The following is a 16,223-nucleotide window of genomic DNA, read 5'->3' as shown; positions in this document are numbered from 1 at the left end:
TGCTCTAAGCGCCCTTTCCGAACGCGTCGAAAGTGAAATAGAAGCAATTTTAAACAATGACTGCACTTTGCTCACATCAAACAAAGAAGGCAGGGGGCAATTTGTAAGTGCGTCTCAAACATTTAAATAAGCAGAGGGGACTCGATTTTAATATTTGCGTTCTTCCAAATCGTGGCGGACGCCGTGACGCAATTTGTGGCGAGCCGAGGAGTGTGAGAAGCCGAGATACACGAGATTGAAGGCAGTGTGTGTCGCTCGGTCGACTAACGATGGTCATGGAATCGGTCAAGCTGCGGATTCCCCTCGAGGATCTGGGCGCCAATCCGCAGGTGTGGAAACAGGTGCCCGGCTACATCATCAGGAACTGCAGTCCTGACCTCATCGAGTCCGTTGTTTACCACATGACCACCTACTTCATCAACGAGGAGCCGTTCTGCAGGTTGGCTATATTCATTGAACAAACACACGCTCGACCGGCGCAACCTAAATCACATTGCAGGTGCACACGATCGTTACGAGTCGCGTGCACCTTATAAACTTCAATTGCACTGTTAAGTTAATTGAAATGATTGCGGTGCTCCTATTTTATATCATTAAAAGTGAGGTTTTTTAAAAACCAATTTATAAAGAAATTTGCAAATTCTTTATCACCCGTTTAATTAATTTTATTTATTGAAGTATGAATGTTTAATTCAGTTTAATTTTCTGAAATATTTTCACACCCACTAAATTTCTTTTAGTTAGTCCTGTGATACCAAAAGCATGTGGCTGCTCAAACGTAGCGCGCCGGTGACTATAATTAGAGCAGCGTGAAAACAAACTATTTTAATCTGAAAAGGCCCTTCGGTATAGTGTTCTGTAGAAAGAGAGTTTTCTTGAACTTAATTATTTTAATCCGCTTGATATAAATGTTACATATAATAAAATTTAAAAAAAAATCCATTGCAGTAACAGCGAAGTGTCAAGTGACCCGGTTTCCGTGGCTGAAATTGGCGATTGGTGGAGAAATCTACTGAAACAGAATTTGACTTTGATTGCATTGCCAGAGAAATCGGCAGGTGCCGACTGCAAACCCAGTGAGTGTAAAATAGGATATTTGCTCAAATTTTTATTTATATTTTTCATTATAAGATTATTTGCTTTTTCTTGCTTTGCGCAATATAAAAGTCGCACAACAAACATAAATTTTTATCCATATTTAATTATGTCATTTCATTGATTAATTAAATTATATAAATTTAAATTTTGTATTATGGAGCTAAAATTTTTAATGTATAATTTTTTCTACTTAAGTCAACACATGAAGCATTTAATTAAACCCTTGCCTCATGTGATGAATAGAACATAATTATAACTCAAAATTTTCATTTCCTATCTTCATTCCATCACATATTGTAATAAAATTTTATTACAGCGATATTTTGATTCACATTTGAATTGCATTTTCTTTACAATTTAACCTTGTAAAACTATGTACATATTGATTTTTTTTTTGTAAAAAAGTTTATAATGTTTTGAGCTGCGAATTAAAATAATAATGTTTTTCCCCGCATAAAACTTTTTTATGAGAAGTCCTTGAATTCTATACTTGTCTGACATTTAAAAAAATTATAATAAATACAATCACGGTTTTATATACTGCAAACGCAAAAGTTATATATCTGCTTGTCATTGTATATATGTGAAGCGGCGCGCCGCAAAATAAATAAGCTATCCGCATCCTCTCTCACTGCCCGTCTGCTATTTTACGAGAGGCTCGTCTCACTCTTGATCGTCTGTGGGGCGCGAGAGGAAATGTTATTTGAATGTGACCCTCTTAATGACACTAACAAAATCGTGATTACAGTCACCGAGGCGAGAATCCCTCTGGCCGGGGTCAATGTTCTGATGCTGGGTGTAAAAAATGCGCCAAAATCGCCTCCGATTGAGCAGCAATTCACTGGCAAAAACATCATTAGAGCACTCGCACCTTATGCAAAAATCTCTGAAATGGTACTTGAAAATTGGATATAAGTAACAGTTTAAAATGAATAAGTCTTGTGGAAATTAAAAAAAAAAGAGATTTAACTGAATAAAGACATTTAAGCATTTAAGTAAGTTTGCTGGAATCATTTTTTTTAAATATTTATTGTAAAATTATTTTGCGTTATTTTGTTTAATTTAAAAAATAATTAATTAACTATTAAGTCGTGGATTTTGTAATTAAATGGTATTTGTATACAGGTGAACTGCTTCAAAGAGTATAATACAGACATTTATATGGACGCTGCGGGCCTTTCTGTAAGTTTAACTTATAACTCCCTTTGCAATATATAATTAGAATATCATTTTTTTTTTAAATTAATTAAAATTTTATTTGAAACAACTTTTCCTTTCAAAAAACGAAAGAAAGTTTTCTTTTTAACTCCTGTTTTTGTCATTTTAATTATTTTTATTTATAAAAAGACGTATTAATTTTGAAGGTTCACCAAGAGCACCGCGGTCGCAAATTGGGAGAGGCCCTGCTGAAGGCGCGCTTTCAAATGTGCTGGACGCTGGGCATCAGCGTGACAAAGACGGTGTTCACCTCCATCCCGTCGCAAATCACCGCCTTCCGCTGCAACATGGAAAAGGTCAAAGAAATCGAGTACAAAGACATCAAGGACGAGAAGACCGGCGAACCCGCCTACCCTAAGATCGATCCACACAGGACGGTGCACGTCTGCATCCGAGTGCTGCAGGACTCGCTCGGGAACCGCAGTTTCAGCCATTCTGATTCATCCTCCTCCGATTGAACAAATTAAAAGAATTCACGCTACTTCTAATTAAATTATATATATTGGAACTTATAAACTGACATTGTGATTTAGGATGCTTAAAATAAAACGCATTTCTTATTTTTTACATAGAACATGGCTTGCATTTATTTTATATTATATACTAGATGACACAAAATGACTTTTTATTTTTAATTTATATAATAATAATTACAGAGGTGGGATTATAAGGAAAATTTGAAATTTTCTTTGCGTTTTCCAAAGGGTTGATTTTCATGGTAGTGTATTTAACGATTTTTTCACTTTTTTTTCTTCTCTTTTGCGTAAATACATAATAGTTTTCTTAATCATCGTGTTATCTTTTCATTTCAATACACAGACGACACAGTTATTATTTCTTTTTTTAGCAATATGGCATTCATGTTGCGGTAGTAATCCGTTTTTTTAATATTATTCCATAATTATATCCATGACAATCAATATTAAAGTTGCGATCCTTGCTTTGAATCCACTCAATCAGTTATTCCCACTTTCAATAATAATCTACATCAGTAATAATAATAGTCATACAGAGTAATAATTAAGCATCAGTGACTCCACTACTTGCTATTGAAACTTTTTTTCTTTTAATTTGCGACGTGTGTGGTTTTTGATCTAATCAATGTTGGTCGGGCGTGTTATCATTAGCGACGCTCGACAAGCGCGGTGAATCATTTACAATCAATGCTGATGTGTCTCACGTGTACAAATTAATTTTATGTATCATATAAATTCAAACTGCTTGTCTGTCAAATATTCAAAGATGACACAAAACGTTCGGTGTGTGTTTGTGTGGGTACGAAATTCGAGGCTATTTTACTTTAATTAGTTACCGAGAGTAAATGCAGATTACGGACATTGAAAAAATGCCACCTCAAAATAAATGCATGATTTTTGTGTGAGAAAAAAAACGTGTGTGTATGTTTGTGTGTATAATTATGTGTTTGCGCTCTTTTGTGTGTCACGTATTTATAATTACATTTGTCCGTTTCTTGCTCAAGCCAATTGTGCGCTAAGTTTTATTTTCGTTAACTATAAGTAAGTGCATTTTTGTCCACTTTGGACTACATACCTGTGAGGAATTAGTTCGATTTTTGTTCGCAGCTTTTTCTCAAACGCGCTCTTTTTTGCAACAGGCATTAACTTTTTACATCTCTTTTTCTGCATCATCTTTCACTGGAAACACAACGTGCTTAGCTTTTCTGTTTTGTTCATTTGAAAGAGACATAAAAATATGATGATATTTACGAAATACACCATTTGCACAAATCCCAAGCACGCTCGCACTTCTTCTTTTATGGATTTTATTACTACAAAGTTTCTCTAGACTTTTTTAGAACTGACCCAAAAGCAGAGTTTTGATATTATCCCTTAAGTTTGTTACAAGCAATAAATTATAACAAGAGACAGTTTAAGTGTTATTACGAACGAGAGAGAATCGGGTCCCACCTGATCATATCCTGTCGTTAAAGCAGAGTGGTCTAGTTCTTTGAGTTTTTTTTTTTTACAATTACATCTTTCCGTCTAGGACAAACAAAACCAACCAAGAGGTATAACAACTACACTTTTTTTCATACACTATATAAGCCACACTCATCTTCGGAATAATTTCCAAGTGTCCATTTTTCCTCTGTAATTAGCTCTCCTAATATGAACTGTACAATTTTATCTGACAGTAGATAGCATTTCTGACAAAACAATGCGCAAAAACACTGGTCCAGATTTGCAAGGTGGCGAGAATAGTGTGTGTTTGGATGCTAAAGTAGGTCCCAAAACGTGGTTATTACAAGAAAATACATATTTTTTTTTACATGCTTCGGAGAACAAAAGCAAGTTTGTGAATCAGATTTTTATAGTCAGGTAGATCAATTTTCTTGAAGATATGAGTGGCAATTTCGTTTCCTTTTAGCGTCATTTCGTACATTTTTTTGTTTGTTTTGTTTATGTCGTAGTCTACGTGAAGCATGCATTACAAATGGCATAGAACTTAGTAATTCCTATTAAAATCTCTGTGTTTATCACCACAAGCGCGTCAAGCACTGTTCTGTTTCTTCCTTTCTTCGTCTTGCACCACAAACACCTCAAATCTTCTTAAGTTGCTTCACACCTCGTCCAAATATTAATATAAATATTTCAACAATTCCATCAGGAGAGAAAAGCCACAACACACTTATTTTTTCTGTTACTTCCATAATTTTTTTTTTAGTTTGGATTTGGAACAATGTTCTTTGTTTTATAATCTTGCTTGGGATTCAAACTCTCCTTACCCTATTACTTCTTGCTGTGTGAAATGTTCGCACTAGATGAGTAATGTACAGTTTACAAACCTGCTTCTATTGTTTGTTACAGAATAGAAATTTTGTTAAAAATGTCGTTACATCAGAAATCATGTGTGACTGACTAGATCTCATGATAATCAGATTCATTCATTTGGTTCTTTTCCACGTTAATAATCGAGAGATACAGGTCATTGAATACAAATCAACAACAATTAACACCCTCTGGAACATAATGTTTGAGAAAAAGCTCCGGCGGACGGTCACTTTGTGCTTGTTTTTGTGCAACAACCTTGTGCAGGGTTCACATCGTCATTTTCAGATAAATAGATTTGTGCAACAAGGATTCCAATTCAACTTGACCGCCGGTTAAGATCATTATTAATAAATAATTGTGCCCAATAAGACTTAGAGAGTTGTTGCGAGTGAACAAAAAAAATTAACAAAGCATGAGACACAGCTTTGAGTAATTACGCAATTTTGTACTCAAGAAGGAAGATTTGAGAAACAGCGTGATGATTCCAAGCAAATGCTGAATGAGAGTTTAGTTGTGAATTTTGTCATGATCTGTCTGCTGTTACGAGAGATTCAGGAAATTTTCCAATCGAAAGATATATACTTGCTACCGACTAATGAAAGTTTGTGTGTTTTCTTTTTTAAAAAAAACAAGAAGATAAAAAGTTGCTTGCAAAAATCTACGGAGCGCCGATGTCCGAATTTTGCTGCTCGGCGCCTGCTGCTCGTTTTAGTCGTCAGCGACTCACTGATTTTGTAACTCACAAACTTGTGGGCATCCGTAACGCGTAAATATTTTTAATTATTGTTCTAATTTAGCCTAAAAATTTTGGCACGATTTGTGAGCGCCAAATCCAGGATTTTAAAGCCAGTGAGTGAATTTTTTATGATGAATTTGGGCCGTGGAACAAGGCAAGCAAACTTTTCGGTTGACGCAATCTTCCTGATATTTTGAGGCTTCGACGAGTTATAAACTGGTTGATGTGTACATTCAGCTCTCTGGAAAGAAGAAGAGGACGTGTTAATAGCAAAGCTCATTAAGCAGCACTTTGGCGGCAAATTAACGGGCGTCCACACACTGTTAAGTGGCATTAACTCCTTAATTAAGGGCCGTGTTTACTCAATTTCCAGGGACCAACCTTAAAAACGACGGTCTTAGTACAGACCACAGCCACGTAGATTATTGGCTATGATGACATCAGTGACAGCATCAAACACAAACTGAATGTTGTTGGTATCAGTAGCACACGTCATATGGCAGTAGATCTCTTTAGTGGTTGACTTGTTCTTGGCTTCGAATTGCGCCTGGATGTAGGCAGCAGCCTCCCCATACTCTTGGGCCCCTGAAAATGTGATTGGTGAAATTTTCATATCAATTTCTTTAACTCAAAAGTACCTGTGTATTCTGCGAAGCAAATTGTGAGGGGAGACTTGCGAATTTTTTCTTCGAACAAATCCTTCTTATTGAGGAAGAGAATGATCGAAGTATCAGTGAACCACTTATTATTGCAGATGGAGTCAAACAGCTTTAAACTCTCCTGCATACGGTTCTGAAATTAAAAATTCAAGTTAGAAACCATCCAGTTTTTATTCAAGGAGGCAGAGAGAAAAATTGTGCAAAATCCCCGCCCTAGATGTTCATTAAATTAAAAAGTAAATTGCTTGAAAAAAGCCAAGGAATTCCGCGCATATACATAGCTGAGGAAAGTTCCCAGCGGCATGAATTTGCACTGCAGGCTGTGGAAATTCCATTTATTTTAATTACTCCCAGCGCGTGTGGGGCAGACAAAACACAAAAGGCGCTGCCGGCCCCGAGGCTTCATTTCCTCCCTCGCAGCAGGCCGAAAGCTGCGAAATTAGCCGGCCGACCGACCGGAGAGTGCGAGTCCCTCCGCGAGCACCCTTAACCTCCTCCGACACGCGAATTGCGTGAATTGTGGTGACAATGCGTGCGTCGAATGAATGCATTCTGAAATTCATTTTGCTGAAGACTTTAGGGACAAAATCACAAAGCGAGATGGCAGTTATGAATATTTTGGTAAGAGGAGTTTTTTTTTATAATGTACAAATGATTATAATATATTTTTATAAGTGAATATTGAAAGTCCCTCAAATAACCAAATTAAATTAAATGTTAAATTTATAAATTAAAATAACCAGCGGCACGAAAAATATAAATTATTAAATTACTAATTCTTAGTTTATCCTCGACTGGTTAGAAATTGACAGATTTTGTATTATTTAATTTTCAGTAATAGAGCGCAAAATTCAGTTTCACAAGTTTTACTAAAGAATTAATAAAAGCTTTAAATTAAATTAAATATTTGGCATCGAAAAGATGGCTTACAAAAAATTTCTTTACAAGTTATAAAAATGTAATTTTTTTTTTAATCTTATCGGTACAATAATTATTTTTACAACCTCCTTTTAATGAGTTTTAATATTTTTTGGAAGATATTTTTTTGTTTTAATACGTTGTTTTACTTGTTTTCTATTTTTATACACAAATTATTGATGTGTCAGTTTTGAAGTTCACTAGAGGGTGTGTTTATTACACGTATGTACTTTGAGGGGTGCGTGCATTTCAGAGGAAACTGTTGCTCCCCATAGATGTCACCTGTAAGAGGCCGATGCAGTGGTGGTTGCCCGTGGATACGCGGCAAGGGGGTGCGGGTGTGGGAGGGTGGCTGGTCGGACCCCAGCTAAAATCGATCGGCGACGGCGCTGTCGGCGCCGTGCCTTCGCCGAAATGGAGGCGCCCGCTTCCTGCAATGATGGCTGTGGGCCGACCGACGACCGCCCCATTCAAACCACACCCTCTCCGACCGAGTTGCCCCCTTTTCGTCCCCGCGCTCCGGCCTAGGTCACACAATATAACAGCGGACGGATGCCGCCGACGCCACTGGGAATCGTCTTTTGAAATGACGAGAAAAATAAATTTCCCCAAAAAAATCCAAAGTGGGGCAAATGTTGAGGAAAACTGGGCGTGCGATTCGCGTTATTGATTGGCACGGCGAGAGTTTTGATGGGAAAAGGAAGAGCGGATTTGCATCAAGGGCTTTATTGTGTCGAGTTGCACGGTGAAGAGAGCGGCTCAGTGGCGGAGCAGCGCTTCGAGAGCGTCGAGCACGCCGTCTGCATGTCCATCCCTCGCCCACAGACCGAGCTGCCCTTAGGACGAGGGATGATGGATGCCGTTTGATATCAAAAGCACTTCGATTTTCCTGATCCCAAATATGATATAAAACATACATAGGTGAACCGATGTTGAATTTTCTTATGAGGGAAACAACACGACGTGGTTTCGGAATAACAGACCAAAACTTATATGTGTGAAATTAAATATGCAAATCCAAGAATTACAAACCTAGAAAAAAATTGGAAGAATCTAAAATTGAATTTATCAATTTCTAAGGACCACGAAATGATCAAATTCTGTTTTGGTCTCGATGCTAAACCCCAGCAAATGATATGTTCAAGATATGGAAATATTAAAAACCTTCTGTTCTTATGAAAGTAATCAACGGCATTTCTTTTCAATTGCTTTTGATTAATGATGAAGAGAAAATTGGTTCATCTTATTAATTGTGACTTTCAAAACATTTATTACAAGATGCATTTTTATCATCATTTGTTCTAAGGCAATTAAAAGAAACTCAAGGAATGATTTTACGGAAATGTCTACAATGTATGGAGATTTTCCAATGATGTCAATTTTCAACCAAATGAAGAGATTTCCTTTGTTTGGCGTACCTTGACTATCAACAATTCAACGGACTCTTTCTATTTAGAAATGTAACTGGAGTAGTTAAATTTCCTAATATTTTATTTATTTATTGCAATTTATTAATTTTTTTTATTGTTGTATTATTTATTTATAAAAAAACCTTAGAAAAATTATATAGCCATAAATTTATTAAAGATGAAAAGATAGATTCGTAATTAAGATAAAAAAAAATGAGACAAGAAAATGTGTAAAAATTACTTTTGAAGAAAATTTGCACGGAAAATAAAAATTTCACAAGGCTGTTACTTTGCAGACTTTAACTCTTCCAATACGATTCTTCATTTTACGTTAAAACAATAACAATTCTGCCAATTCAGCAATCTGCACAATTTTAGAAGCGTTGGCGGCTTGATTATTTGAATTTCAGAAAATCAGTCTCGCCGTCGTTATTCAGCAAAAGCGGCCGAACAAAAATTACTCTCGTAAAATCAATCGTGGTATACCATATTGAATGCATGGCTAAAAATACACCTCGCGTTCCGTTCGACTCCCTCGCACGCCGCGCGATAAAAATCCAAATGAGCACCGAGTGAACGAAGCACCCAATATCTCACCCGAAGGCCGTCTCCTAATTTTAAACACGCCGTCCGAGTGCAGCGAGAAATATCCGGCCGTGCGACAATAAATCCGCACTTTTAACGGCCAAGACGCGTGCTGCCCGTGTAATGATTTGCGGCAGCTGCAGCGACTTTGGCGGGCCAATTGGCAAATCCGCCGAGCACCATTAGCCCCGTCACAGACCCCGACCCGCTCCGCCGCAAACATCAAATATTCATCTCGCATTCTCGGTCCGCTCAGCAACTTTGCTCTTCACACAATTGGGTTAGAATTTCTGCAAGCGAGTCACATTTTGACATCACCTACGGAGAACAGGTGGGCGGGGTCCGTCGATACATAAATCCCAAAGCAAAAAGCGCAAACAAACTCTGGGAAAAGAATGAATGGGGGTGCTAACTCAGTAAGGAAAAGAATGTTGACAAATCTACGCCGTAAACTATTTTTTTTTATCCCTGTTTTTTTCCATACTTCTGGCCAGACGATATATCTTTTTTATGTATTTCTGCTGACCGAGCAGACCAAATGGAACAATTTTTCTCTCTGCAAATATATAAATATATTTATGAAATTGGTGCTTTATTTACCGTGGTTTCGTCCTCATGGAGAACTTGGTCGTACTCGGACATGGCTACGCAGAAAATGATGGCTGTGACATCTTCGAAACAGTGAATCCACTTCTTGCGCTCTGACCTTTGGCCTCCTACGTCGAACAGCCTGCAAAAAGAAGTACAAAAGGCATTCAATTTCACGGGTACGATTTGACAGGCCGTCTGCCAGACGACGGAGTGTAGCACTTGATAATGCAGAGAAAATTGCAAGCCGGAGACACACAAGTGAAATTGCTTTTCTCTTTTCTCCACCTCGGCAACAATGGAATAATAAATCTAAAATTCATGCATGATAAATATATAGTGGTTTTTACATTCACACTTCATTTAAATAAAATCTTCCCGGCCATTCTCGGCGAGATGTGAATTTATGCTACAATATAATCATTAAAACGTAATAAAAGACCCAAAACACAGTGCAAAAAGTTGATATATATTATCTGTATTCATAGGAATACAAATAGGGAAAAGCGCTTATAACATTAAAATAAATTGAAAATGTCTTTTTTTATAAAGAGAGGCACCAAGTTTAAAAAAAAGATATTATGTAGCTGTTTGACGCAAAAATGTTTGTTAAAAAAGAAAATAATAAAAATAACTATTACAAATAAATGTTATTTGCAAAATAATAGAAAATTGTAATAATTAATTTAAGTTTTATGAAAAATATTAAAAATAATTTATATTACATTCAATGATAACACTGAAGTTGGATTTCATGAAAAATTGAAACCAGGCGAACCTCGGGTTTCAATTTATTATATATTTTTTTTTTTAAATGTTCGAGTTGAAAAATAATTCTATTTCTTGGTTCTTGAAACCTGCTTACAACAAGACACGAACACATTCCCGCTGCCTTAAAAGACATGAAAAATAAATTGCTTTTGATGCACAGGTTAAAAAAAAACTTTCCAAATTTTTGTTTCGCAAAAGAAATGCGAAAACAAGGGCTTGTTTACTTTTTCCCATGTTTCACACAGTTCACTGAAAATTAATAACACCAAATCATTTTCTTGGAGAAGAAGTGCTCGCAAAGAACTTCGCAGAAATGTAAATTTGCCGACGAGAAAAATCCACGATGATTAATAACTTGCTAGGCAAAAAAACTTTTTTCTTTTTCGTCGCTTCTCATCTCTTTCTCGCCGAGGGCAAAATCACTTTTTCACTTGCAAACTAAACCCCTTTTTCGCATGAATAAGTTCCACCTCTTTCAAATTTCCATTTCTCAAACGGAAATTTAAAAACTTCTCTGGACACTTGATGATAAATTTCGCATACTTGCTTAGATACACGTGGCGCGTAATTGACGTTTGTCAAATTAAGCAACACAATGGATGGGTGGCGAGCTCGGTGATTGTCAATTTCGTCTAGCGAGAGAAAGAGAGCTCGATGAATTATGGAGCCAGTTGCGCAACGCGGCCGGGTTCGGTTGCCTGGCAGCACAATATAAAATTACGTACCGCCGCAGAGAAGAAACTTGGCCGGTGAATATTTCATGAGAAATAAAAGGAGCTAGGAAGGTAATGGGCCCAAGTCGTGCTTTGAGCGAAAAGTGGTCTTTTCGCGCGGGGGCGGTGAGGGACACATTCAGCTTTCGCCGCCCGCAATCAACTCGTTTCTTCCACGCTGAATGGGTCGCGAAAATAGATTGATGCGCGCGAATTTTGTTCGGCTTGATTGAAGACCCGCACACATCAAATTGAGATCGATTTAAAGGGATGAAATTTGCCCGCTTCTCGGCGCAACGACTTCTGCGAAATGGGAGAATGGATTGATAGCCGACGTGGAACTTTGTCAAAGTTATGTTTGCCGACGAGAAATAGAGAGAGAGAGAGAGAAACTTGCCAGCGCAGAAACGGCTTCTGCGTTTTATGTTATCTTGGCTAAGAAACGAAAAGACGATCTTTGAAGGTTTATCGAGAAGGGCGGCGGATGGATCAACCTCTTAATAGAATGAATGAATTCATTTGCTACACTTGTTCAGAATATGATTTTCTGCCTCAACTTTTCTTCAATAGTTGAAGTTCAATAATTATTGGATACAATGAAGAAAGTGGATCGCATAATAAATTTTTTATAAAATAACAAACATGGATTTTCTTACATGAGACATAGGACTGATATTGCTTCAGTAGAAATTTTTATAAACTATTTTTGACGTGCATAAAATTTATGAAAAAAAAAATTCATTCATTCATTTTTGTTATAACTGAGCGACCAAACTCTACATCATAAATTTTATTTTTATAAATTTATAAATAAATAATTTTAATTTAAAAATAAAATAAAATTTAAATGCTTTAATCTGAGTAAATGAAAATATAATATTTAAAATATACATTTTTATTTTAAATAATTTAAAATAAAAAGTGTAATTAAATAATGCAAACATTATAATTATTTCAGTATAAGGTATAAGCAAAAATTCCATTTTTAAGCAATTTCACTAGGAAAAGTACTCACTTGAAGTTTAGATTCTTGAAGGAGAAATGGACTTCGACGATACCCGTGGTCTTGACTCGAGTTCTCAAAATGTCCTGCTCTGTGGGTTGGTAGTCTTTGGCGCCAAGTCTGTCCAAGTCGTCCAGGAAACTGGAAAAGACAATATGATTTAGCAATGCAGATCGACGATTGTGGTGTGTGAGGGAAATCGTCACAATACATTTCCGAGAGCAAATTACGATCCGCGAGCAAACTTGCAACAAGCGCTAATAAAACAAACGGCGCGGTGCTTGTAAATAAATTGGTTTCGCGAGCTGCAGGCTATGGGCGCGTAATTTGGATCACGCGGCGGTTTCTGAGGAGAAAATACGCCGGCGGCTCTTTGCAGAAGACGCGGAAAATATATTAAGCAGAGATGAAGGGCAATATTTTCTCAACTGCTATGGAAATAAGTTTTGATGAACAAACTTTCTGACCAAATAAATGCTCAAAATTTTCTCATAATACATTTTCACGGTTCTTGTGGTTTGCTCCAGAACGAGACTTTCTTCTTACATGATTTCGTGTTTTGGTTATAAATGAATGTTCTTTTATTTTCCTGCCAAAATATTTATTCAATTTGATTTTTTTTTCTGTGATTTTATAGTCATTTTAAGAAGCGATAAACATGCAACAATGATTAATGATAATAGGATGATAATAATAATGGAAAATGAATATTTATTTTGAAAGTATTGAAATATTTTGTCTGCATTGAAGTGCAAGGTGTGAGATTCATTATTTAACTTACAATTAATGGAAAATTTTCACGAATAAAAATAAAAGTAAAGGTACAAATTCATTTGCTTATTCCGATTATTATTACCATTTTATAGAAATTTTTGAATAAGTTAAGAAGTAAATCAGCACAATATGCAAGATTGAAAGTGTTACATCCTTATGAGGAAGCCGACGAAAATCAGGAGCTTGTTAGCTTCAAGTTGGTGCACGCGTCCATCAAATATTAATTAAGTCTCGCGGTTGAAGCTCTTTTTTTATCGCACGCAGCAAAGAGGCGAGCGAATTTTCTCCGCTTTTTATCAGCTGCTTCTCCAGCACTCTCTCTCGACGAGCATGCAAAGTCGATACCGATAACGCCGGAACAACATTTTTTATTCCCTCGGCCCGATAGTGTGGAGGAAAAATGCTCTCGTCGGCCCTGCAGCAAGCTGGCGAAAAACAGCACGCTCATCAATAAAGTGCCCTGATTGCGACCAGAAAACTTCTCCTCTTTTTATCCTTCCACTTGATTGCAGTTAAGGCTCGTCGTTTTGCCCACGAGTGCAGACATGTCGTAGATTGGGCCGAAAAACAACCCTTTACCGATCGGTTGATGTATAAGGCGCGCCTCGGGAATTGCCGCGAGCACGCAATTTTTGTGCCGTCCCGGCCCAGGTCGCAGGCACGTACGCCGGCTTCTGTGCGATGATGAATTTAAACCGGGCCTTTTGTATGCGGTGGTCGCCTCTGATGCGACACCCCAATAATAATTACTTTCGGCGCAAAGAAAGGAAATAGTCGGTTGCGCGCTCCACTGCACACGCGCTGCTGTGTTTTTTATCCCGGGCAAAACAATTGGCTTTTTGGTGCCACCCGGGCGCGAAAAAAATGACCACAGCCAACGCCATCCGAATGAAAAATTTGGTGACCTCTTCAATTTCAGTTAAAAAACAGAGAGAAAACTAGTTTTCAATCCTCCTTTTACTTATCTGATAATAAATTGTGACAAGGAAAGTAAATCATTTTTGAAATTGATTTGATGGGCCTTTAAGACTCAAGAGGATGTTCTGAAAGTCTGTGGGTCAAGATCATAAAGTAATTTTTGAAGTTAAATCTTGCACTAAGTTCAAGGAGGAATTTTGTAGAAAAGATAAAACGGTGAAAGGTTAAATTATTGAGAGAGAAAAAAATAAAAAATGAAAGAGGACTTATGTACTTAATTTTATTTTTGAATTGACTTTGCTGCTCTCTATTTAAATGATTTAGCAACAGTTTTTTTCGTCTAAATTATTTTGATTATAAACTCAATGTATATTTGATACTTTCTAAACAATAACCACCTTGAAAAACTAAAAAAAAGAAACACTAAAGTTTCATCAAACGTTTTTTTTTAAATCTTTCAACCAACTTTTTAAATGGCATGAACTTTGAAAGTTCAGAAATAATACCATAGATTACTCCAACATTTAAAGTGGAGTTAGAAGAAAGCCAAGTGCTTCTTGTGGTGGCAAAGTTCAGAGTTGTAGCCATCGACCCACTTATTCAAATCGCAACAGGAGACGCGCTTGTTAGTCAAACTGCATGAGCTGTTCTCTCTCTACGCCAAATCAAGTGCTTGTGCAGCGCTGCATTAATTTGGTTCGCGATTCCATTTTAATTACGTCAAGTCAGAACTGCTTCTTCAAGTGGTGCAGCGAGATTGCTTGGACAGACGGCGCACGTTCATCTTAATAATATGCAGCTCGGTGGTGTGCGTTTGACTGTTCGTCGATGGCGTCACGAGGAAGCACTCGGGCTCCTGTTTCTCGTTACCAGTCTCCTTCATATATGTTTAGAAAAAAAGCATCTCCATATACCGCACGCGGCGCCCGCATTTTGACTTAAACGGCGGATCGATTACACTTTTATTATTATATTGCTGGTGCGAGAGAGATTCTTAAGGGGAATTCGCCAAAGGATTGGCTTCATCTGCTTTCGGATCGCATTTCGTTTCCGCAAAAAGAAGCTCTCCGTGGAGTAGTTTCTTTGAATTCGTTTCATGATTGGGTTTGCGCACGTGGGAGTGATTGGATTGGCGTATACGTACTCATTGTTATATGCGGGACTAATTGCTTTTTGCGACGGAAATCTCGCAGCTTTCCTCAATTGGAATTGTCACTATCAGGTTGCGAGTGGGCGAAAACTTTGCTGAGAGAAGATATCGGTGGGCGGCGAGTTTAAATTGTATTAACAGATATTCCTGCAAATCACCTTTTTTTGGTTTCTCAAACTCAAACCAGTAATTTCATGTAATTTTCAGAAGATGTTATAAATTTAACCCTTTTTCATTCATATACGGACTACTCAAAATAAATAATAGGAGGAGTTGGCCTAACTGAAGTTAAGGCAACAGCCTAAATGAAAGTGTCAGATAGTTGTTAGTGTGCGTGCGTTTTTTCTATTCTAATTAGTGTAGAGTAGTGTCTTTGTTTGTGTTGTAAAGTGTAAAGCAGTTTCACGGTTTATAATTTTTTTAAGAGGTTTTTACGTGGTTTTACTGAAACTGTGCGGGAAAAACTAGGCTTTAAAGAACGGAATACAATCAAAATTTTGACTTTTAATTGTAAAAATTAACTTTTAATTTTAAAAATAATTTTTAAAATGGCTCAAAAATTAATATTTTTGCCAGTTATGTTGCTCTGTTTACGCTAATTTTCCGGGTTTTATTTAATTCATGATTTTTTTTCTCAATATTATTAATTTGAGCCATTTAAAAAAATTAATTTCCCAATTAAAAGTAAAAATTTTGGTTGGTACTGCATCCTTTAAAGCCAAGTTTTTCTCGAACAGTTTCAGTAAAACCACGTAATAACCTCTAAAAAATATATGAAAGTGCTTGGCTAGATAAGAACTTGCTAATCAGATATCTTTAGGCTCATGCAAGAAAATTTACTCTTTTCATAACATTTAGCAGGGAACTTAAGTTTCTTATTACTAATTTTCC

At 36.8% G+C, this 16,223-nt stretch overlaps 2 protein-coding genes across 2 annotated transcripts in view; one reads left to right on the top strand and one right to left on the bottom strand.

Moving 5' to 3' along the window:
- LOC132196595 (uncharacterized) lies at positions 1–2,890 on the top strand. Its single transcript, XM_059619359.1, has 5 exons — positions 1–439; positions 949–1,076; positions 1,847–1,992; positions 2,224–2,280; positions 2,463–2,890. Exons 1-5 carry the CDS (start codon positions 270–272, stop codon positions 2,772–2,774), a joined length of 813 nt encoding a protein of 270 aa, XP_059475342.1. The 5' UTR covers positions 1–269; the 3' UTR covers positions 2,775–2,890.
- A 1,390-nt stretch (positions 2,891–4,280) lies between these two features.
- LOC132196594 (guanine nucleotide-binding protein G(o) subunit alpha) overlaps positions 4,281–16,223 on the bottom strand; it is a 36,639-nt gene continuing 24,696 nt past the window's right edge. Inside the window, exons 5-9 of the mRNA XM_059619357.1 lie at positions 12,503–12,631; positions 10,016–10,145; positions 6,483–6,636; positions 6,226–6,429; positions 4,281–6,085 (exon numbers count right to left, since the gene is read on the bottom strand). Of these exons, the coding sequence (XP_059475340.1) occupies positions 6,242–6,429; positions 6,483–6,636; positions 10,016–10,145; positions 12,503–12,631 (601 nt within the window). The 3' untranslated portion in view covers positions 4,281–6,085; positions 6,226–6,241. The remainder of the gene's footprint in view (positions 6,086–6,225; positions 6,430–6,482; positions 6,637–10,015; positions 10,146–12,502; positions 12,632–16,223) is intronic.

The sequence above is a fragment of the Neocloeon triangulifer genome, unplaced genomic scaffold (genome assembly GCF_031216515.1).
Source record: "Neocloeon triangulifer isolate White Clay Creek 2 clone unplaced genomic scaffold, ASM3121651v1 ptg000012l, whole genome shotgun sequence".
Taxonomy (NCBI): Eukaryota; Metazoa; Arthropoda; class Insecta; order Ephemeroptera; family Baetidae; genus Neocloeon; species Neocloeon triangulifer.
The sequence above is the reverse complement of the archived record's forward strand: the minus strand, read 5'-3'. Positions and strand labels throughout refer to the sequence as shown.